The sequence below is a fragment of the Triturus cristatus genome, chromosome 7 (genome assembly GCF_964204655.1).
Source record: "Triturus cristatus chromosome 7, aTriCri1.1, whole genome shotgun sequence".
Classification (NCBI taxonomy): domain Eukaryota; kingdom Metazoa; phylum Chordata; class Amphibia; order Caudata; family Salamandridae; genus Triturus; species Triturus cristatus.
Window position 1 is genome coordinate 428,353,025 of NC_140590.1, and position 24,250 is coordinate 428,377,274.

Consider the following 24,250-nt stretch of genomic DNA (forward strand, 5'->3'; position numbering starts at 1 on the left):
GAGATCAGCAGGCAGCAGGGTCGCTCAGGAAAGCAGAGAAGCAGTTCCTCAGAAAGGTCAGTCAAGGCAAGTGGCAATCTTTACAGCACTGCATTCATTACCCTAGCAAAGTTCTTCCCAACTCCAGCAGTGTACTGATTTGGTTGGGTCTGAGCCCCAGTACGTATACACAAATATGCCTTTGAAGTGGGGTCATCGGGCTGCACAGGCTGTAGAACCGCTGTCATCGAACAGCCTGTGCATCGGCATTGAAGGGCGATGCTTCTGTTTTGATCGGTTCAAAGGTGACGATGCATCAGCTTTGTAGCAAAACATCTGCAGAACCAACTTCTGAGGCCCAGGACTAGAGGGGGCACCTCAAGCAAAGGTAGGACTCATAGATGGCATAGTCCAGCAGAACCAACAGAATTACAGGAAGTCTTTTGTGTCCCTGAGACTTCAAAAACAAGAAGCAAGCCCTTGGAGTCACTCTGCGTTCAAGTGAGATGGGTCCAGTACTTGTCCTCAGGACAGAGATCAGCAGGCAGCAGAGCCGCTCAGGAAAGCAGAGAAGCAGTTCCTTAGAAAAGTCAGTCAAGGCAAAGTGGCAACCTTTACAGCACAGCAGTCATTACTCTAGCAAAGTTCTTCCCAACTCCAGCAGTGTACTGATTTGGTTGGGTCTGAGCCCCAGTATGTATACCCAAATATGCCTCTGAAGTGGGGGTGACTTCAAAACAGCTCCTTGAAGTAAACTGGTTCCCTTTCATTTAATCCCCATCTACCAGGCTATCCGTGGGGGGGGGGGGGGTAATCACCCCATTGTGTGGGGACACGACAAAGCCAATTCAGATGAAAGTATGAACTTCCTCTTCCCTTCCTGCCTAAGAAGGCTATCAGAATGCAGATGAGTCTTCTGTCACACCCACCCTTCCTGTGTTTGAGGCTGTCTGGAGGGAATGCACAAAATATAGCTGTCACCTATCCCAGACGTGTATTGAAGACAGCAATGTTAAGAGCAGATAAATTACCACTTTCTAAAAGTACCATTTCTAAAATAGTAATGTCAAATCCAAATTTACCACTAAAGATGATTTATCATTACCATTCTAAAGATATGAAACATGATTTAGCTACTCCTTTCTAATCAGAGGTTACAGCTTAAATGTGTTTAAAGGAATTCCAATGCCAGCCTATGAGAGGTGTAGCCCTCACAGTACTGATAAACAAAGTTAGATATTTGTTACTACCAGGACATGTAAAATGTAAACGTACATGTCCTATCTTTTACTTACACAGCAACCTGCCCTTAAGGCTAATTACAGTCTACCTTAGAGGTGACCTATTTGTAAAAAAAGAGGCGTTTTAGTTTTGGCAAGTGGTTTGAAATGCCAAGTCAAAGTGGTAGTAAACTTCACAATCAGACCTTGCAATAGCAGGCCTGAGACAGGTTTGAAAGGCTACTTGTGTGGGTGGCACAATCAGTGCTGCAGGTCAAGTGGTAGCATTGAGATTATCGGCCCTAGATATATGGCATCCCACGTTACAAAGGATGTATACAAAATCTAAATATGCCAATCAGGTATATACCAGTGTCACCATGTTTAGGGGAGAAGCACATGCATTTTAGCACTGGTTAGCAGTGGTAAAGTGCTCAGAGTCCTAAGGTCAGCAAAAAGATACAGCAAAAAGTAGAGGTAAGCAGGCAAAAAGTTGGAGGAAGACCACCCTAAGGAAGACAGGTCTAACAGTGATGTCATAAATGATGTTATAGAACGTGGCATGAGTGATGTTCAGGATGTTAATGGTGTCACTGACATATTCACCTAACTATAACATTACCTTAACCATTGTTTTGTTCAGTGAATTTCCAGGTTTTCTTTTAACTGTGTGTCCACCCTCCCTGAGCCTTAAAGAGGCCCTGGGGACCCCATCCTCCTGGGCGTTTTTTTTTTTAAAAGCAGAGGGGGCAGCATGCCCCTGCCCTGAGCTTTTAAGTGGCCCTAGGGACCCCAGGGCCACTATTTAACTTAAAGGAGAGGGTGCTGCATGGCCCCCTCCTCAAACTGTTTTCGGTACCAGGAATCACATCCCCCGGGAACCGCATTAATTAAAGGTGGGTACCCGGTGTCCACACAGGGCACCCACCATGCACAATATTGGGGGCCACGGGGAGCCCTAGGGCCCCTGTAGACCCAGCTGGATCCCCCATATACTGCGGAAGCTGACATTGCTCCCACCCAGAGGGAGCAGCTATTTATGCAGCCCCCTCCAGGCAGGAGTAAAATGTTGATATGTTTCCCTGATTGCATCATTGAGGGCAGGGAAACAGATCTCAAAATGTCTTCTGCTGGTATCCGACTTTGTGTTTGCTCCCGTTTTGCAGGAGTTTTGAAAAGGCTCCAGCCAGATGGGATAAAACACAAGTTTTCCTTACTGTGCCGGTGCAGGCATGGGAAACTGCTTGTTCCGGAGGTGGCTCCCTGGGACATAGCAAGTGAACCGGCCCAAGGGAATGGGATAAAGGGGCCAGCGCAGGCTCAGATAGGTGGGTCTTTTTCAAAAGTTAATAGGCCCCGGGGCTGGGGTCTTTAAAAGCTTGTGTAGGGAGCCTGCTTGGTCACCATCATTTTTTGGGCATATTCTGGCCCCAGGGAATGGCTCCCCATGGCCTATAATGGCTCTGGGAAGGGGGCTCCTCAGCCCACCTCCCTAATTTATTAGATTTGGCCCTGGTGGTGGGGTCCCTGGGGCTGAAAGTGGCCTAGGGAGAAGGGCAGCATGCCCCCTCCCATATAAAAATACTTCAGGTCCGAGGGATGGCTTTCTGAGGCCAAAAACGGCCTGGGGAGGAGGTCAGCATTCCCCCTCCCCTTATGGAATGCTTTCCCAGAGTGGGCTCCCTGGCGCATATCATGGCTCTGGTAACTGGGCCATGTGCCCCTTGTCCTCCAAAAGAAACAATGCAGCCCCAGGGTCGGGCTCCCTGTGGCCTATAATTGAACAATATGGCCCAGCCACCATTTTGGTTTGGGGACGTTTTTTGTGATCCTGCCAGATTGCAGCAAAAATTGCCAATTCTATTATTGTTTTTGCTGGGGCATAGGGGGCAGGGTATCCCTACTCTGCCCCTTTTTTCATCATTCTCTATACTGACTTCAGGACAGGGGACTAAGTCCCCGAGTCCTGTAATGGCTGCCAGCAACATTTTTCTCATGTTGCTTTGCATTACTTAGAGCCAATGGGGCGTACCAGGGGTGGTGCATGGGCGTTCCCATGCAACCTCCCAGGGTTTCTGATGCTAAACCCAATTTACTAAATAAAGTAGATAGGGTTTACCATCAGAAAATTGCGCACCCTTCAACCAGGAGCTATGAAGGAGAATGCTTTTTTTCTTCTTTATTTTCGACATCGCATGTGTGCTGCAATGTACAGCACAAAACAAAGTGGGAAAATGGGAAAATGTTTAAAATTAGTCTTAGCTTAGTATTTTGTACTGGAAGGAAATCCTATCCTTGACTCACGGGGACACCCTTGTACTATGGTGCAAAGGTATCTCCGTGGTGCACGGCAACTAATTTCAGCAGTAGGGAGAGGGGAGGAGAGTGCCATATTTCAGCAAACCTGGTGCTCTCCTCTGCTCTCCTTCCAATGCAGAGGTTGCGGATGCCGCACTGTGTTGCATGAGAAATTGGTAAATCTGGCCCACAGTCTTGCCTAAAAACTCATCTGTGAGAATTCATGTAACAAAATACGTCTGGAGCTTTATCAGGATGCAATAACAACCCATCCTTAATGCCCTATTGGATTTAACAGGTGTATTTCATAATAAATAAGTCAGGTCTACTGCCTGTGTCAGAGTTTTTCATAAGAGATACATCAGACATATGATATAATAATAACTTTTCTCAACAAAGATTGAGGTGAGATTGGAGCCAAGTGAGAGCTCCCAAGTGTCCCAGGACGATGCATGAGCAGCTCAGCCCGTCTGTGTTTTTATTTTGAATTCTGGGACTTACAGTCTTGAAATATTGATGGGATACATAGCACTGTAGGTCTCAGAATGCAAAGCAGAAACTGGCAGTTCGGGCTGGACTGTTCCCATGAGTCACAGGGTCAGACTGATTTGCATATGGCCATGTCTGAACTGGGGGTGGCAGAGTGGGCTAAAGAACGGTGATGGATTAAACCCAGATCAGTTGACTGGGGGTGAGTGCTTGCATTGTTCAACACTCCGTCCATCATTTCCTTTGGTTTTTGCTTTGTTCGCCATAAATTGGCAGGGTATGCTCAGACGTGAGTCCCTTGCTCACTTTGCCACTGGATTCAAGCAAGCCTGGCTGAAGACGGCTGAAATGCCAGAAACCGGTCCTAGGAATCTTGTTTCCGGTGCAGGGAAGACATGGCTTGGCAGTTCGGGCTGGACTGTTCCCATGAGGCACAGGGTCAGACTGATTTGCATATGGCCATGTCTGAACTGGGGGTGGCAGAGTGGGCTAAAGAACGGTGATGGATTAAACCCAGATCAGTTGACTGGGGGTGAGTGCTTGCATTGTTCAACACTCCGTCCATCATTTCCTTTGGTTTTTGCTTTGTTCGCCATAAGTTGGCAGGGTATGCTCAGACTTGAGTCCCTTGCTCACTTTGCCACTGGATTCAAGCAAGCCTGGCTGAAGACGGCTGAAATGCCAGAAACCGGTCCTAGGAATCTTGTTTCCGGTCCAGGGAAGACATGGCTTGGCAGTTCGGGCTGGACTGTTCCCATGAGGCACAGGGTCAGACTGATTTGCATATGGCCATGTCTGAACTGGGGGTGGCAGAGTGGGCTAAAGAACGGTGATGGATTAAACCCAGATCAGTTGACTGGGGGTGAGTGCTTGCATTGTTCAACACTCCGTCCATCATTTCCTTTGGTTTTTGCTTTGATGCGAAACTATACATGGACCTGGGAAGCTAGCGACCTCTGCTAGTCATGTCACCACTGCACATCCTGACCCAACTCCACACAACCTCGCAGGCAGGGACCGGAAGGGACAACCCCCAGGGTTATGTAGGGAAGTGCAGAGCTTGTGGTGAGATGGTTAGTATGAAGTGCAAAGAGTCAGAGCTGGAAAAAGTACAGTCCCAGAGGGACAAAGCTTAAATACAAAACATTTCTCTGAGCCCATTCCTTGCAGACTTCCCAGCACGCGTCAGTAGTTGCAGACTGATGGCCCTATACATGGATGCTGTCTGAAGTTCCCTTATTTGTTAAAATCTACAGCTAAGGATTATGTCATTTATAACTGTATCTGTTCTGAAGACAAAAGCCACAAAATAGAAAATGATTGGCTAGATTGTTACATTTCCTTTACAGATCTGTCCAAACATACAGAAACAATGCTGTGATTGCAAATATCCAGAAGCTAAAAAGATATATTAGGAAAAGGCCCTATTCATAGTAAATATCAACTTTGAAGCTCAGCTAGAGCTCCAGCGTCTGCAAGGCTGTTGTGAAAGGCCAGGGTTCACAAACCTCGTTGTCAGTCTTGTCACCTTCCAAAATTACCCTCACCAGCAAACTAGTGCTGTGCTGCAGAGGACTGATCAACAAACTTTTTCAGCCCCATTATATGAAGGCAGGTACACCAAAAAACAGCTTTATTTTATAGCACCTCCTAGTGCTTTGTACTAAACAACTTGGAAGTTATTTTGCCCAAAAAAGTTTATAATTATCCCCCGCACTGCTCCACAATGTATCCCTGCTGGCAGCAGCCACTGTTTCCAGAGTATGTTAATGTTTGACAACTGCCATAATTCTCATGGTATGCCTCAGCTTCGACTCTTGAGCTGCAGTGAATATTTGTGACATCTCTCCTGCTGCTTCTGGACTGCCCTTCACTGCAGGTATTTAATCTTCCTCGATTAGCATTTTTAAAGACAAAAATTTGTCTTTAAAAATGCATTTAACAGCGCAGCTTAATCAGTACGGCCGCATTTCAAAGACTTGAATTAAGCACTTCACAAGTGCTGAGGAATCCTTTGTGGTGCGCGGTGTTTGAAGGTCTCTGCGCAGAGAGAAATGTAAGTGTACGCGTGCGCTCAGGCGCGCAGTTTAGAGGGAACTTTGCTCTCAAGCTATTGTGTCAGTGAACCCATTTTCTTGTAACAGGGAAGAGCCCTTTAAAGTAAATTAACATTCAGGTCCCACCATAACTGGTCTTCCTGTCACGAAAATAAAACAGTTCCTCATGCCTCTGGCCTCTGGTTTGGGAGCAGTTTACTCACCTTGCTGGGTCTAAGCTCCCACTGGGCTACTGTTCAGGCAGACAAAAGGTAACTTTTCAAAAGTAACTTTTCCTTAATGTTTATTGCAAATCTGACTTTACTATTGAGTTGGGTTTAAATAAATAATTAAAATAGTGGTTTGATCTTAATTCTAGCTGGTCCTGATGAGCCGATAGCGTAATTAATTTTTATTATCACTTAACAGTGTTTCTCTATGGGCCAAGCAGCTTTGTGAAAGTGAAAATAGTTTTCGGGTGCCTGTCATTGTAAAGACATATTAACTTTTAATTTCTAGAAGTCCTGATTTTAAATACCATGCACCTTGCCTTGTAGGCTACAAGCCCTACATATAGGTGATATATTAAAATTTAAAAGGAAGGTTTTTCCCTGTCAAAAGGGTTTATTTTGACAGGTCAGGATGCAGGCTTCAAACAACACCTGCCAGGCTACAGCGGTAGGCCTGGAATCATGTCTGCCTGGTAACATAGTAAAGCTGCTGACCATGGGGGGACATTTTACTTTCCATGACATAGGTGTATTTTGGGCATCATATACAATGGCCTTATAAGAAAGTTAAATATGCCATATAGGAAGCAGCAAATATCTATACAATGGCCTTATAAGAAAGTTAAATATGCCAATTAAGAAGCAGCAAATTTCAACCTTATTAAGGAGTCTTAGAACATACTCTGGAGCCTTATAAACAGTGTTCCAGTACAGAGTCAGAAAAACACAGGCTTCAGTCCACAAAAAATGGAGGTGACCATATAAAAAGAGGCAACCTCTCACAGACACATATTTGGCAACCTGAATGCTTTAAGAATGTCCAATAGTCTATTTATTCTTGACAGCCTTTCCCATAAAACCAACCATAAACGTCTGTTAAAATCATTTGCCTGATCCATAAGTGCCCCCATAAAAGGGCCTCCTGTGAATGTTATAAAACACGTCTACAAGTTGTCATAAAAATGATTCAACTGTGTCTTTTAAAGCCAGCTTCGCGGATAAATTATATCATTACAGTCTGTTCATCTTTGGGAACAAGTTAAAATACTTTTTATTAAAAGTTGTCCACATCCCCACCACTCACTCACAATGCAAAATGTTGTAATCTAGAATAGAACAGTGGCTGTCTCTGGATTCCTGAGAAAGCATGAACGAGGCTTGTAAAGCCTGACAAGCTGTTTAACAAACATGAAGGGCAGTCAGTTGGAGGAATGTGAGGACAAAAGAAGTGATATTTGGGCTGCATGTAAAGATGTGGGTTACAGAACTACCAATGCTTTGGTTTCTCAAGCAGCACCTCACTGATAAGCACCAACAACTCATAACATGCCTGGGATGCTGCGTGTTGCTGTTTAGAGTGGATTGGGGAGGGTGTTTGGGTCTGATATAGATCAAGACTAATTTTCATGTGATTATTGCCGCTCTGTATTTTCCAGAACCCAGAGTACGTGTATATATTGAGAATCGTTACTAGTATTTCCATTAATCATATTTTGTTCTCTATAATGAATATCCACCTGTGTTAAAGTCTTTCTTACCAAAACATTCTTGCTGTTAATATTACATTTTACAAAATACACATTTTAATACACATATCAAGTCATATATTTTTATGAATATTTTGAGAGGTACCATTTGATGATCTATTGTTTGAATTGTTTCATTTCATATTTTAAGGTGAATTTCTACATTTTCGTAAGAATTATTTGGCTACTGGTTTCAAAACTGAAAGCCAGGAAAATGAGATTTAATGATTACAAATGCAGGTATGTAAAGACTGTCCCCTTACCAATTCTACTCACTTCTATGTTTCGAAGTCCCAAAACACACTTTCTTTCTTTCTATTTCACTGAACATATATTTAACTCCCTCTCAGTTTCCACTTCCATTCACATATATTAATATTCTTTTTTCCGTGTGTAACAGTACTATTGGCTTATATTCATGAATCTTACATTTAGCGAGTATTACTGAGCATCACATAACTGAGTGGACAGCTGTGGAATATGGCTTGGGTTTCAGACAATGATGTTTGATGTGGCATACCCTTTAAGGGATATTTGTTTTTCCTATAGACAAGAGTTTTTAGACAAAAAGTTAAAGGGAGCAATGAAGTTGCCCATATTTTTGGGATGACTGGTGTCTTAAGTGGCTGATGAATTGAGTAGAGCTATTTGACCACATTAGAAGTGGTAAATGGTTGCTTGCCACAGGAACTTTCAAAGCATGGACTGCTTCCAGCTGGAAATATAGCAGCGTTTGATGACATATGTAAAGTAAACAACTAAACATCTAAAAATGACATAAACAAAACAACATAACACCACCACTAAAAATTGTGTAAAATGCACCCTCAGCCCCACAATGAACCCGGGGATGCATTTAGTGTTAAGAAAATAGAGCTGAATCTAACAGTCAGCAGCTGCTCACACTCTGTTACTGTGCTCTTGCACTCATTTCTTTTGCCCCAAATTCCATGAGCGTGTGTATTCACACAATTTTCATTAATTTTAAATCACAAGAATAACATAAAATTACAGAAATTACTCTGATTATTGTATCGTAAATAAATCACCCAGGCCTAATCACACCACAATAAAATGAAACTCAGCAATTGTGCCCTAATGTTTTGCACACAGTAATTTTGCACTAATGTTCTTGTCACACATTACTACCTCTATCATCAATGATGTAATTTAACATTTCATGATTGATATAATATGTGATATCACAAGGAGTGCATGACAGGTACGGAAGTTATAATTAGTACACCATGATGTCAATGAATTGTTATGAGTTCGGTGTAGAGCATCTAAAGAAGGAAATATCTCTCTCTGAGCCTCAGGTAGTACTAGAATATTAAATGTATTTATTGTCCTACATAAATGTTATTTCCGGAATATTGCACGCCACAGTATAATGAAGGTAAGTATAAGTAGGTGGGTATACATGTGGAGGTATGAATACTAAATCCCTCCTTTCTCATAGCCACTGAAAAGCTTTGACACTCGCTGCCATATAATTTGCGAACCGAGTCCAACCTAGTCCATTCCAGCAAGCTCCTAAAAAAGGTGCTGTTTTAAGTCTTGTTACACACAACTTGAGCTGTCTGACACACCTCATGTCACCTAATGTCACCACAAAACCACACAGCAAATACACACACAAAAACAACACACAATAAATAACACTCCAAGGGGGGTATAGGCAGTCCTTTTCAGACATTGGCTTGTTTTGTAGCGAAACTTCTGCATTAGACCACTTGAAATTTCCTTCTATCTCAGGCTCATCCCATGGTTTCTCACTGATCTTTACCTTTTTGTCTTATTTCGGATCATGAAATGGCCACCTAATTTGCCAGTGTTTATGCCCACAACTTCCTGGCTTTGCAGAATGGGCTGCTTAGCAGGGTCTATTGCAGTGTGCTGTCCTTCCATTGTATAAAGCAAAAGCACAGGTGCACCACACATTAATTACAAGGTGTGATAGTACATAGATGTAATATGTATACAATGCAATTCTTGTACAAAATTTCTTTTTATTCCAAATTTCTTTTCTTTAAAGCTTAGTCATATACATCAAAATTTCCACAATAATACAGCCACAGCCGATACGTTTCGTCCTACTAGAGGACTTCTTCAGGGATTAGAATAACTTTGAATAGAATAATCACCATAGATAGGAGAGATCAATGGAAAATCTGAAGGAACTGCCTTTCTCTCATTCCCCATATGAGTCACGGTTATGCAGATAACTTCAGGTCAGAAATATTAATGACATTTCCCAAAGAATATCGATGATAAGAAGATATAAGCGGCAAGGAAGTCTGAAATGATGTTTGAAGGTGCAGTATCAGTTACACAATAATAAATGCCAAAGATGTATAAGGGAATCAATCCTATTTGATCAGTACTGAAATTAGATAAAAGTCAGTCTACAGGATCAGGTAAGATATCTTTAATTAGGATAAGATCTCAAATGCAAGGCGTGCATATCGTTTGGGAACTTGTGAACTTATTGGCGATCGCCCGGTCCAATCACATCAGTATCATTTCTCCAGTCCCCAAAGGAACCACAAACTGCAAATCCATGACTTAGCAGTTCCAATGCAAAATATATATGGAGGAACTGTAGCTGATATTCAATATCAGGAAATCAGCAAACCTCCAATATGCCAATATGTCAAAGTCTTTCCTGCTGTAACGTTTGGCATTTTGGAGGTTTGCTGATTCTCAATAGCGGCAAAAATGTAGTTCTACTCAAGAGAGTCGAAGGTTTTCTCGAGACAAGCACAAGGCAGCCTGCTCTTGGATATGCATGTACAGAGTAAGTGGCTATGCAGAAGAAACGGCGCAGATTAAAAGAGGTACTGCGGCCTGGCACAAAACCATTTTGATCTGCGTGTACCAACGCGGGAACCGCTTGTGCCAGCCTTTGAGCCAAAACCTTCGCCAACAGCTTATAATCGGCGTTAAGTAGGGCTAGGGGCCTATAGGAGCTCATGTCAGTTAGGTCTCTGTCAGGTTTGGGCAGCGAGATTAGGTGCGCCTTACTTAGCGATGGGGGAAGTCGTCCTGCATCTTCAGCGGCTGTGTAGAGGGCATGCAGTCTTGGGTCTATTGTCACTCAATACGCTTTATAGTACTCTGCCGGGAGTCTACCTGGTCCTGGGGTTTTCCCTGTGGCCAGAGATGAGATCGCTTCCTCAATCTCCTTGAGTGAGATTGACTCATCCAGCATATCACAGAGTGCAGTCTCTATCTCAGGCAGTTGAATGCAGCCTAAAAAAGCCGTCAAGGTGTGTGGTTCACAGCTGCAGTGGGATGGATACAGTTGACGGTAGTGTTGTGTCAGGCCTCGTGGATGTCTCGTTGCCTGTATATCAGCGTTCCCTCGCTAGTTTGCAGAGCTTCGATTGGTTTGCGGGCATGCTCTTGGCCGATTAGCCAGGCTATAAATTGACCCGCCCTGTTGGCGGTGGCTTGTGTTCGGGCCGTGTGTGCAGCGTAATTATGACAGCGGAGGCATTCTAGTAGCTCTGCATGCTGTTTGCGCAGCGTGTCCAGGCGCTGTTTATCCCTACCCTTGCCTTTCCCTCCCACCTCATACTGTAGCAGCTGTTTTTCTATTGTGGTTAGTTCGGATGAGAGTTGCCTAAGAATATTCCAGGCCATACCCATGCAATGACCTCTCATTGTAACCTTGAAGGCCTCCCATTCTGTTAACGCATCTTCTGCCGTATTTTCATGTATCTCAAACTATGTGAGTAGGACCACGCCTAGGGAGGAGCGAAATGCTGTGTCTTCCAGCGCAGCAGTTTGGAACCTCCATGTGGAGGCAGGGTGGCGCCTGACATCCCAACACAGCTATAGCATTTGCTGATTATGATCAAAATGTGTCCAGCCTAAGTATTCTGCACATTGTACCAGGGGGAGGAGAGCTGGGGATCTGACTATTCTATCAAGTCGCACATGTAGACCATGTACCGCTGAGTATTATGAATAGACCCGAGTGTGGGGGTTGGTAGCACGCCATATATCTATAAGTGCCCAGTAAGCTGGCCAGTGTGTGAGGACCTGCGTGTTGGACGCTGCTGTGGTTTTGGACAGGGGCAGGCACGATCTATCCAGATCCAAGTTGAGCACAGAGTTGAAATCTCCCCCGAGGAGCCAGGGCATGCCACTCCTCCTTGCTAGTGTCTTCGTGAGTTTGTCTAAGAAGGCCGACTGGCCCACGTTCGGGGCATAGATGGAGCCAAGAAGTATCGGTTGGCCTTCGGGATCGATTAGTACCTGGTCACTAGTAAATGAAATCCCAGCCCTTACCCAAATGTTGACACCCCGCGCATGAGCAGAGTAGCTTGAACAGTACATGGCCTATCCATTTACTGGGCAAGTGCCCCAACTCCACCTGGGACATGTATGTTTCATGGAGCATAGCAATTCCGGCTGCCCTGCGCTGCAAATAGGAATAGATAGAGTATCTACGCGCCGGTGTGTGTGTGCCGCACACATTCCACGTCACTACGTTAACTTGCATCATGGTTCTTTCTGTAGTTGATCAGGTGGGCAACAGGGGGGCCAGGCGCTGCAATGACTAATTTGTGTCAAAGTGCTCCAACTCTGTGTCTTCGATAACAAAACAAAGCCACTAACTAAACAATGCATAACTGTCAGGGGCGAATTCCAACTGGGTTTTCGTCCAAACTAGATTGCCTAACGTTAGGCTGTAGCTATTACTCTAGGGTTTCGCGGGATGGGCTTTAGTGATATGTGTTTGGCATGAGTTGTGTCGGCCCTCAGTGGTGTGCGGTGGCTTGAGTGTCCACCCAGCCAATCCGGGCAGTCGGGGGAGCCTGCACGCCACGGGTACCCCATTTGGCGCTGCTAGGCATGTGTTAACTGTGGTGTCGTGTGTGGGAGCGCCAACCCACATATCAAACAGAAATTGGTAAGTACAGTGGGGAAAGGGTTACATTATGTATCACACTATGTTTGTTGAGTGGGCAGATACTAGTGCGTGCTTAGTCCCAGCACAGTGGAACCATCTGCCTAAAGTCATATGATGTCATCTGCCGTCTGCGGTGTGACATCAGGTGGAGGATACTCATCTGGATCGCCTAGACTGGAGGATGCAGAGGAGTTAGTTTCAGAGGATCTGAACGTGTTCTGCTGATTCTCAGTGTTTTGCAGTGCAGTTACCAGTCATGCGGCCAGATGAACTGCTTCCTGTCTCTCTGCCCCTCTCTGTTATAGTGCAAAAACAACAGTTGATGGACAGAATGCAGAACAATGTCATACATTCACCCCAGTACAGAGATCTGGGCCTAAATCCATCGTTTTTTTGCTCACCTTGCCATTCCAGTTTGAACCCAGCCACATGCAAATCAGTGTTGACCCTGTGCCTCATAGGAACAGTCCAGCCCGAACTGCCAAGCCATATCCTCCCTGGACTAGAAACAAGCATCCTCAGACCGGTTTCGGGGGTTCACCCCATTTCAGCCAGGATAGCTTGATTCCAGTCGCATGGAGAGCACGGGACCCATGTCTGGGCATACCCGTCCCACTCGGGGTGACAAATGCAAAAACAACAGTTGATGGACAGAATGCAGAACAATGTCATACATTCACCCCAGTACAGAGATTTGGGCCTAAATCCATCGTTTTTTTGCTCACCATGCCATTCCAGTTTGAACCCAGCCACATGCAAATCAGTGTTGACCCTGTGCCTCATGGGAACAGTCCAGCCCGAACTGCCAAGCCAGATCCTCCCTGGACTAGAAACAAGCATCCTCGGACCGGTTTCGGGGTTTCACCCCATTTCAGCCAGGATAGCTTGATTCCAGTCGCATGGAGAGCACAGGACTCATGTCTGGGCATACCCATCCCACTCGAGCTGACACATTCAAAAACAACAGTTGATGGACAGAATGCAAAACAATGTCATACATTCACCACAGTACAGAGATCTGGGCCTAAATCCATTCTTTTTTTGCTCACCGTGCCATTCCAGTTTGAATCCAGCCATATGCAAATCAGTCTTGACCCTGTGCCTCATGGGAACAGTCGAGCCCGACCTGCCACTCGTCCATCATCTCCTTTGGTTTTGCTTTTTTCGCCCTAAGTTGGCAGGGTATGCCCAGACGTGGGTCCCTTGCTCACTTTGCCACTGGATTCATGCTAGCCTGGCTGATGACGGCTGATAAGCCAGAAACCGGTCCCAGGATGCTTGTTTACAGTCCAGGGAAGACATGGCTTAGCAGTTCGGGCTGGCATGTTCCCATGAGGCACAGGGTCAGACTGATTTGCACATGGCCATGTCTGAACTGGGGTGGCGGAGTGAGCTAAAGAATGATGATGGATTAAACACAGATCAGTTGACTGGGGATGAGTGCTTGCAATGTTCAACACTCCGTCCATCATCCCCTTTGGTTTTGCTTCTCTGTTCTAGGTCTGGAGCAGTGGCAGCCACTGTGGCATTTGGCTGGGATCTGCCATGTCCACCACAGGCCCGTCATCTTCTGTTTGGTCTCTATAGTTCCACTTCTGCGGAGGGTCTGGGCCCTGTCCATTTTCCTGATTTTTCCAGCCAGTCCCAAACGTCGGCAAGCAAATCAAAGAAGCGTGCCATTCCGTTCATGACTATCCGCAGCCTGGTAGGGAATAGCAGAGAGTAGTTGAGATTGAGGTCTCGCAGCTGCCGCTTCACCGCTGAGTATGATCTCATGCGTCACTGGACCTGTGCAGTGTAATCCTCGAAAAGCATGATCTGACTATTTCCTATTTTTACACTGGCATCTTGCTGGTTTCGCGTAATATCAAGTCTCTGTCCCTGTAGTTGAGGACTTTGAACATGAATGGGTGTGGATGGGCTCCCGGCGGTGGCTTCTGTGCAGCAACCTGGTGTGCATTCGTTCCACCACAAACTGAGGAGACAGGGTGCCGGCAGTTAGCAGGTCTCTGATCCAGCACTCAGTAAATTCTTCCAGATGACGTCCTTCATCTCCCTCCGGTAGTCTCACTACACCGACGTTATTTCTACGTGAGCGTCCCTCGGCGTCTTCCACCCTGTCTTGCAGTTCATGCACTCGATCAATTAGATCCTGTGTAGCCGCAGTGTGACTTTGCGTGACACCTGCCCAGGCATTGGCCAACCCGCGGACGTGATCGGATACGTTGGAAAAGCAGTGACACAGACAGCTGGCCCTGCTCCCACGACGCTAACGAATGCCGACAGCGCAACAGTTAGTAATGGGCCGCCAACGCACCAACAATCAACAACTCAGTGTGCGTAATGGTACCCCAGGAGCGATGTCTACCGAAGGAGATACGCCCTTCGAGACATCTCACACAGCGCTTACTGCCAAACTCAATTCCCTACTAGCAGCGGTTGAGAAGATTGGATCCGCTCCTAACCAATCTCGCTCATCGCTGGAGTCCAAAATCAATAAAGTCACCTCAGACTTCACCCTTCTACACGCAGAACATCACACGTTGGGGGATATGTTTCAGATTAGTGAAGGCGCGATGCGTTTGGAAACACTCTTGGATCGGCACTTGGCACTTGGCACGTCAAATTTGATTGTGTCCTAGACGCTATCTGGGGATCTGCATGATGTAAGGAAATATGCACACACTCTGGTTCCCATCAGTATGGAACTGACTGGAACCGGAGCGTGTGCATATTTCCTTTCACTACTCTGAAGATATATTTTTGGAACTCAATGGTGTACAAGTTCAATTTCCTTGGCTCCTTAAAAAGAAATTACATAAGGATACTGTTTGGTTTCATAATCAACCCTACGTCCTGAAGAAGGTCTGACGGTCTTATTGCCAACACAGACCGAAACTCGACTGCAACATCTATTTCTTGGTTCATTTATTGATTTGAAGGAACTGTTTTCTGTTGTGTCAGATCGTTTCCTTTACCAACTCACAGAATAGGGACCGATTCCGATCCTGGAAAAAATGTTCCCCGTACGAATCGTATCCGGATTTTTTTCCGTACGAATCGTACAAGTACCGTACAAACTGGCAAGTACGATTCGTATGGGAAAAAGTCCATACGAATCGCATTGGGAAAATTCCCCCACACGTCCTCGGGTCGGAAAAAGTGTCCGACACATCCCCGGATGATTATCCGTACGAATCGGAAAAATGAAGTCCGAGCGCGCAAGTATGATCTGTCCCGTCCGTCCGAATGTACACCCGTATGGAAAAAGACCGTCCGGAGCGAACTTCAATACCAACCATGGAGACATGTGCCCGCATACGTACGAGACGTACCCCCACCTGTGTAGTGTATGTACGAGTCGTACCCCCCCCCGTGTACCCCCACCCATGTATGTACGAGACGTACCCCCACCCGTGTATGTACGAGTCATACCCCCACCCGTGTACCCCCACCCATGTATGTATGAGTCATACCCCCACCCGTGTATGTACGAGTCGTACCCCCACCCGTGAATGTACGAGTCGTACCCCCACCCGTGTATGTACGAGTCGTACCCCCACCCGTGTATGTACGAGTCAAGTCAAGAAATGAGTGAGGAAATTGCTAAGTTCTTCCAAAAAAAGGTAGAAGTTATTTTCTAAGCCTTCGACCAACTCCCGCAGGGAGCTACAGAAAAAAGGATGACGGGCACAAAGCAAGTTAGACGAGCAGGTCCCACATTTGAGAAATTCGCCTGACTCAGTATCAATGACACAAAGATGCTACTGGGCTCTGTTAAGTCTGGATCCCCCTATGACCCTTGTCCAGTGACAGTGGCCACATTAGCCTTGGAACCATCTGCCACTACCCTGACATCAGTGTTAAATGCCATGTTCAAAACTGGTGACTTCCCTAGATGCTGGAAGTGGGCCTCTTTACTCCCACTTTTGCAAAAAATAATTTGTACGCAAATGACCCAAACAACTATAGACCCATCTCCCGCCTGCCATTACCAGCTAAAGTGGTGAAAAAAGAAATAAACGCTTAGCTGAGTACATTTCTCTACGAAAAAGTTACTGGATCCCGCACAGTATGGCTTTAGAGTAGGGGACAGTACGGAGTACCCCCACCCGTGTACCCCCACCCATGTATGTACGAGATGTACCCCCACCCGTGTATGTACGAGTCGTACCCCCACCCGTGTACCCCCACCCGTGTATGTACGAGTCGTACCCCCACCCATGTATGTACGAGTCGTACTCCTACCCGTGTATGTACGAGTCGTACCCTCACCCATGTACCCCCACCCGTGTATGTACGAGACATACCCCCACCCGTGTATGTACGAGTCGTACCCCCACCCATGTACCCCCACCCGTGTATGTACAAGTCGTACCCCCACCCGTGTATGTACGAGTCATACCCCCACCCGTGTATGTACGAGTCGTACCCCCACCCGTGTATGTACGAGTCGTACCCCCACCCGTGTATGTACGAGTCGTACCCGCACCCGTGTATGTACGAGATGTACCCCCACCCGTGTATGTATGGTGCAGACCCCCAGCGCTACACGCTGGGGGTCCGCACCATACATACACGGGTGGGGGTATGTCTTGTACATACACGGGTGCGGGTACGACTCGTACATACACGGGTGGGGGTACGGCACGTACATCCGTGGGGTCAGGGGGGGGTTTGGCGTGTACCGGGCCCCCAATTCCGCTCGCATCGCGCCGTACTTCGCTTTTCCGGCACTTTTTGGGTGCCGTAAAAATATTGCCGTCCGGACTGGTGTTGGTACAATTCGTACTTCCTGGTTCGTGAAATGCAGCCTGCATGCGTCCCGACGTCACGTCGGCACTGTCCCGGATCACATTGGTATGTGTTTTTACAGTCGGTCGGTGTTTTTTCCGACTCGTACGGAAATAGTGTTTCCGTACGAATCGTACTTGCAAGTTTGTAGGGTTATTTTACCGGGTACGAGTCGGACGGAGAAAACCCTCCGACCGACGGTTCGTACCCGGTTTTTCCAGGATCGGAATCGGCACCTAGATGTATACATAGTTTTTTTGTAGGCAAATTTATGTTACCTCAAGAACTATGTTTGGTTGATTCCATTTCCACTTTCCCTGGTTCTCATGTGTTCATATATTAAATATATGTTTTGTTTGAAGTATAGTCTGCCCCGTGTGTTACATTTTATGATTTTATGACAGATGTCTGCTTAGTAAAGTAACTCAATGCTTGGTTTATTATCATCAGTTCACCACTAATTAGGGCTGAACAGTAATAATTACTTTTGAGACAATATATCTGAAATTCATTTACGAATAAAATCCATTGTAGGCAAGCCTTTACTTATTCTAAGATTCTTAGTAAAGCATAGCTTCAAGTGTGCCAGACTCCTGGGGGAGCAAGATGTAAAATTGTCATTCATTACGGAAACATGGATGGATGAAGCCTCAGGGCCAGACTTAGTGACGGCCACTCCTCCTGGCTTCTTGTGTTCCACCTTAGATAGACCAACGGGGAGAGGAGGGGGGCTAGCAATAATTTATCACAACACTCTAAAAATAGTGTTTCAGACAGCAAATAGCATGGCCTGCGGAGCACTTTCATTTAATGTTTGCATATTGCCCCATCACTCCTTTAAAGGCATTTTAATGTATATACTGCCAGGGTCCAGAACATCTTTCCTAGCGACACTTGGGACCCTACTTGAAGACGAGCTCTGTTCCAACTCATTCACTATTCTGGGAGATTTTAATTTCCATTTGGAAACCCCCATGGATCCAGACACCAAAACGCTCCTAGATCTGATGAGCAGTGCTGACCTGAACCAATTGGTTAACGAGCCTACCCATAAGGCAGGACACACGCTGGATGGGGTCTTCTCCAACCATCCACACTTAACCTTTAGAGGTATGATGCCATTGGTCTGGACTGACCACGCAGGAATCACATTTGAATTAACCACCCCAGTCCACTGTCATAAACTAGGGGGCGGTTCAAAGCAGATAAAAACAAGGGCCTGTAAAAAAGTGGTAGGATCCGAATTACAAGAACTGCTTACAAACCACCCTTTATTTATTTATTTATTTATTTGTTTGCTTATATAGAGCTAGAATCAACCCCCGAAGGGGTATCTCTGCGCTTAAACGGACTGTGAGGGTATGTGGCAGTTTTGACATAAATCAGCAAGCGCAGAACAGGGTGGTCTTAAGCAGCTTCCTGAATTGTAGGTGATCTAGACACTGTCTCAGAGACAAGGGGAGCTCGGTCCAATAATGAGGGCCGAGATGGGAAAGTGCTCTTCCTTCTACTCTTGCTATACTCACCCGAGGTACCACCAGGAGATGTTTAGCACTCGAATGGAGGGATCTTGATGGTACATAGGGCAAGAATTTCTCAGTGAGGTAGGATGGGGCCAGGTTCAGCAGTGCCTTATGGATGGTGCAGCAAATTTTAAATTTGACCCGTTAGCGGATAGGGAGCCAATGCAGCTTCACAAGGAGAGGGCGGGAGGGGGTCCTGGAGGGGGCATTAAGGACCAACTGTGCCGCCGTGTTCTGAACTACCTGCAATCTGCTAAGCAAAGCATCATTAGCAGAAACCAACAGGCCATTACAATAGTCCAGGCGACTTAATACCGGTGCCTGGACTAAGGTTTTGCAGGTAGAATCAGGAAGCAAAGGGAAGGCTTGACGGAGCATGCCTATTACATGAAAACATGAACCAGCTGTCTGAGCAACATGCTCCTTCAGATTAAGAGCTAGATCTAGGCGGATGCCCAGGTGTTTAACTGTAAGCTTGGGGGCGGGATGAGGACCCAGGTCGGTCGCCACCAATCTGGAGTCCATAAAAGGGAGGCCTCTCCAAAGAGCATTATCTCAGTCTTTCCCACATTACACTGGAGGAAGTTATTCTTCATCCAGCGTGATATGGCACTCATCCCATTAGAGAAGGCCAGCCGCACCGCCGATGTAAATTTGTTAAATGGGAAGAGTAACGGAGTATCGTCGGCATACGATATGGGGATAAACCCATATGTCCTCAGAAGATTGGCCAAGGTAGCAACATAGATGTTAAATAATGTAGGGCTCAAACATGAGCCCTGGGGTACTCCCTTGGTCAGTTCCATAGGAACCGAACGATAGGAGCCTAGGTTAACAACTTGGGAGCGATCCGACAAAAAGCTCATCATCCATAGTAAGGCTGATTTTCTTAGCCCAACCTCTTCTAATCTTTTGATCAGAATACTATGGGAAACGGTGTCGATCGCAGCGGATAGGTCCAACAGCACCAGAATCATAGAGAGACCCTTTTCTAGAGTCATCCTGATAATATCTGTGACTAAGTTACTGGATCCCGCATGCTGGAAGTGGGCATCTTTACTCCCACTTTTGCAAAAAATAATTTGTACGCAAATGACCCAAACAACTATAGACCCATCTCCCGCCTGCCATTACCAGCTAAAGTGGTGAAAAAAGAAATAAACGCTTAGCTGAGTACATTTCTCTACGAAAAAGTTACTGGATCCCGCACAGTATGGCTTTAGAGTAGGGGACAGTACGGAGTACCCCCACCCGTGTACCCCCACCCATGTATGTACGAGATGTACCCCCACCCGTGTATGTACGAGTCCTACCCCCACCCGTGTACCCCCACCCGTGTATGTACGAGTCGTACCCCCACCCATGTATGTACGAGTCGTACTCCTACCCGTGTATGTACGAGTCGTACCCTCACCCATGTACCCCCACCCGTGTATGTACGAGACGTACCCCCACCCGTGTATGTACGAGTCGTACCCCCACCCATGTACCCCCACCCGTGTATGTACAAGTCGTACCCCCACCCGTGTATGTACGAGTCGTACCCCCACCCGTGTATGTACGAGTCGTACCCCCACCCGTGTATGTACGAGTCGTACCCCCACCCATGTATGTACGAGTCGTACCCGCACCCGTGTATGTACGAGACGTACCCCCACCCGTGTATGTACGGTGCAGACCCCCAGCGCTACAGAAGAAATCAAGAAATACCTGGACCAAGGTGGTGAGGCAGCCCTCATCATGCTGGACTTGTCCGCGGCCTTCGGCACGGTCCATCATAATCTTCTGATAGACCGTCTGTCTGAGATCGGGGTCAGTGGAAAGGATTGGAGGTTGCTAAAAGCGTTTCTAACAGACAGGAAACAAACAGTATCTTTAGAGAAATTCGACTCCAAATCTTTTTCACTACCATGTGGTGTTCCACATGGATCGTCCCTTAGCCCGCCCCTTTTTAATGTGTATATGGCACCCATGGCCCCCTTGATCGAATCTTATGGCTTCAGCCTTACCTCATATGCAGACGACACACAAATTGTTGTGTCACTTCTAACAGGACATGAAGCAGGCATCAGCAAGAAATTAAATGACTGTATGGGAGCCGTCAAATCGTGGATGTCACAAAATTGCCTAAAACTAAACTCAGGCAAATCGGAGGTCCTCACGTTTGGAAACAAGGCCAATTTCTGGACCCCAGACTGGTGGCCAGCAGATCTGGGTATCCTTCCAAACCCACGAAGAAGGCAAAAAACCTAGGTATTATGGTGGACGACAGACTGAACTTCGAGCACCAGATAAACGCAACTACCTCGGCTACCTTTCATTCCCTTACACTGCTAAAAAAGGTCAAACCTTTCTTGCAAGAAGACAGCTTACAAACAGTCGTCTCATCCACTATCTTATCCCGATTGGATTACTGCGATGGGCTTTATTTAAACATCCTAGGGCGACATCTGAACAGATTGTGGATTTTGCAAAATGTAGCAGCAAGGCTGGTGATAGGCACCCCCAAATTCGTATCGGTTGCCAAAGAAATTAAAAGAGTACCCTGGCTGCCCATTAGGAAAAGGGTGCAATTTAAGTCTCTTTGTATTGTCCTTAAGGCACTACATGGTCAGGGTCCTGAGTTTTTGACTCACCAGTTTCAATGGTACACCCCCAGAAGAACCCTCCGCTCACTAGGAGCCAAATTTGTGAGCATACCTCCTACAAAGAAAGTCTCGTGGGGGGAGAAGTTTCATTACAGGTGCGGCCAAAGCGTGGAATGCCCTCCCCTGGAGTTTGAGGAACTCCACGAACCTCCTCGCTTTCAGGAAACAACTCAAAACCTGTTTTTTTAACTTATAATTCCCCCAAGCTACACTTCTCTCCGTGCCACCCCGTCTCTCAGTAGAGTTGAGCCATTAGCGCCAAGACACCTCTGGATAACCGTGCGCTCTACAAATATAATTAACATAACATAACACCCCAGCCCGAGCGTTTAATCAATCTTTATTTGTAATGGCAGAGAGGAAAGTAAGAAAAAAGGAGGGGAGGGGGGAACCAGCTCTTGCCCAGTCAATTACGGGTCATCAATTTTAGTATCCAATTATTGCCATGTTCAACAATGTCTAAGATAACCATGTCCTAAGAGACTAAGCTATTCAGATGTCCCTTTGATATTGTGTAGAACCATTTTAGCATTATCCTCTTCAATACACATTGATATCTGCCCTTAATTTATGACTTTGAGCCTAGCTGCCTCCTGCAGAAGCCCCAACTGTTTTTAGGGGATCAATCATTTGACGCAATTTCCATCGCCTGTCCATTGTGGGCTTGCTGAGGTCTGATCATACAAATATTGACGTGCCATCACCAGCCACCTGTAATGGTGGCCAGGATTTCATGGATATTTCTTGCCTCAATAGGAAATTACCTATATACACCAATATAGGATGCAGGAAAGCGGAGCAAGAAGTGGAGGAGGCCCTCTTATTGTCCAGATTTATAAGTAGTATATGAGCATGTTGCACCATATGCCGCCGGGGATCATCCCCCTCCTTCCCTTCCAGGTTGCCAAACACATGCAGGTTATTCCTTCTTTGATGATTTTTCAAATCTTCTATCTTTAACTGTAGCGAAGCCAGCCGTCGATCTTTCTGCTCAGTAGATTTAGCTGTTGTTGATCCAAATTCTTCCACATCGGAAACTCGCTGTTATAATTCATCCACCTCGGTGAGCGGTCTAAATATCGAAAATTTTATTTCGACCTACAATAATATCGAGTCTAGAATATCGAAGGGACAGAATATCGATGTCAAGAGTATCGATGGACAGAATATCGACCCTAAGGTAAGTAATATCGATTTTTTTTATATCGATGTTACTAATATCGATGTCACTAATATCGATATGTATAATATTGCTATGTATTTTATTATGTATTTAATATGTATGTGTTAATTATTTTTTGTTAAGTGTTCTACTGGTTTTAAAATATATGTATTCAATTTTTATATGTTAATAATGTTTTTTTAAGTTAATTTTGTGTTTTAGTACCGTAGCGGGTTGTGGGTTTAGAGGGGAATAGGGTGGGAAGTAATCTAATTATATGAATTTAATTATACATTTTTGGGAATTATAAATTAATTATAAATAATTTTTGCGTTTAAATTCTGTAGCGGGTTGTGGGTTTATAGGGGAACAGGGTGGGAAGTAATTTAATTATATGAAATTATTTATACATTTTTAGGAATTATAAATTAATTTTAAATACTTTTTGCGTTTAAATTCTGTAGCGGGTTGTGGGTTTATAGGGGATTAGGGTGGGAAGTAATTTAATTATATGAAATTAATTATACATTTTTAGGAATTATAAATTAATTTTAAATAATTTTTGCGTTTAAATTCTGTAGCGGGTTGTGGGTTTATAGGGGAATAGGGTGGGAAGTAATTTAATTGTAATTAAGTAATATTTTTATTTATTTATTGGTATTGATAATTATATTTTTGCTAATTAAGTATTAATTGGTAATTAATTTTTATTAATTGTTAATTAGTTTGATTTGAGTGTTTCGTGCGTTTATAGGGGAATAGTGTTGGAAGTAATTGAAATCTAATTAAGTAATTATTAAATGTGTTGCTGGGTATTGATAATTAATTAATTGGAGATTAAATATTAATTGGTAAATATTGTAAATTATAATATTTTGGTTATGAAAAATAATTTATTGTTGATTAATAATCAATTGGTAATTAGATATGTTTAAATATTATTTATCGATATTTCTAATTAATATATTAATAAGTAATTATTAATTGGTAATTAATGTATAATAATTATTATTTTTGTATAAAAAATATGCAATTGTTTAATATTTTTTAATTGGTAATTAAAGTTTGATAATTCTTTTTTGGTATAAAATATGTAATTGTTCAATATTTTTTAATTGGTAATTAATATTCATTAATTATTATTTATTGGTATTTATTAATGATTTATTGCTAATTAATTATTTATTGGTAGTTATGTTTTTAATAAATATCTATTGGTATTTGTAAGTAATTTTGAGTTATTTAATAATTACATTATTAATTATTTTAAAGAATTATTATATTTATAAGTATGTTATTTTTAACTTCTAAGCTATCCAACACTTTCCCTACTGTTGCACTCTCTGGAGTTAGAATAGTAATTATTACCCCTACGCAATCCAACACTTTCCCTACTGTTGCACTCTCTGGAGTTGGAGTAG

The 24,250-nt window shown here is 44.7% G+C and overlaps 1 protein-coding gene across 1 annotated transcript in view; it reads left to right on the forward strand.

The window, feature by feature from the left end:
- Window positions 1-24,250, forward strand: part of GLP2R (glucagon like peptide 2 receptor) — an 883,434-nt gene that overhangs the window by 817,172 nt on the left and 42,012 nt on the right. Inside the window, exon 10 of the mRNA XM_085616722.1 lies at window positions 7,930-8,018. Coding sequence (XP_085472848.1) covers window positions 7,930-8,018 — 89 coding nt within the window. The remainder of the gene's footprint in view (window positions 1-7,929; window positions 8,019-24,250) is intronic.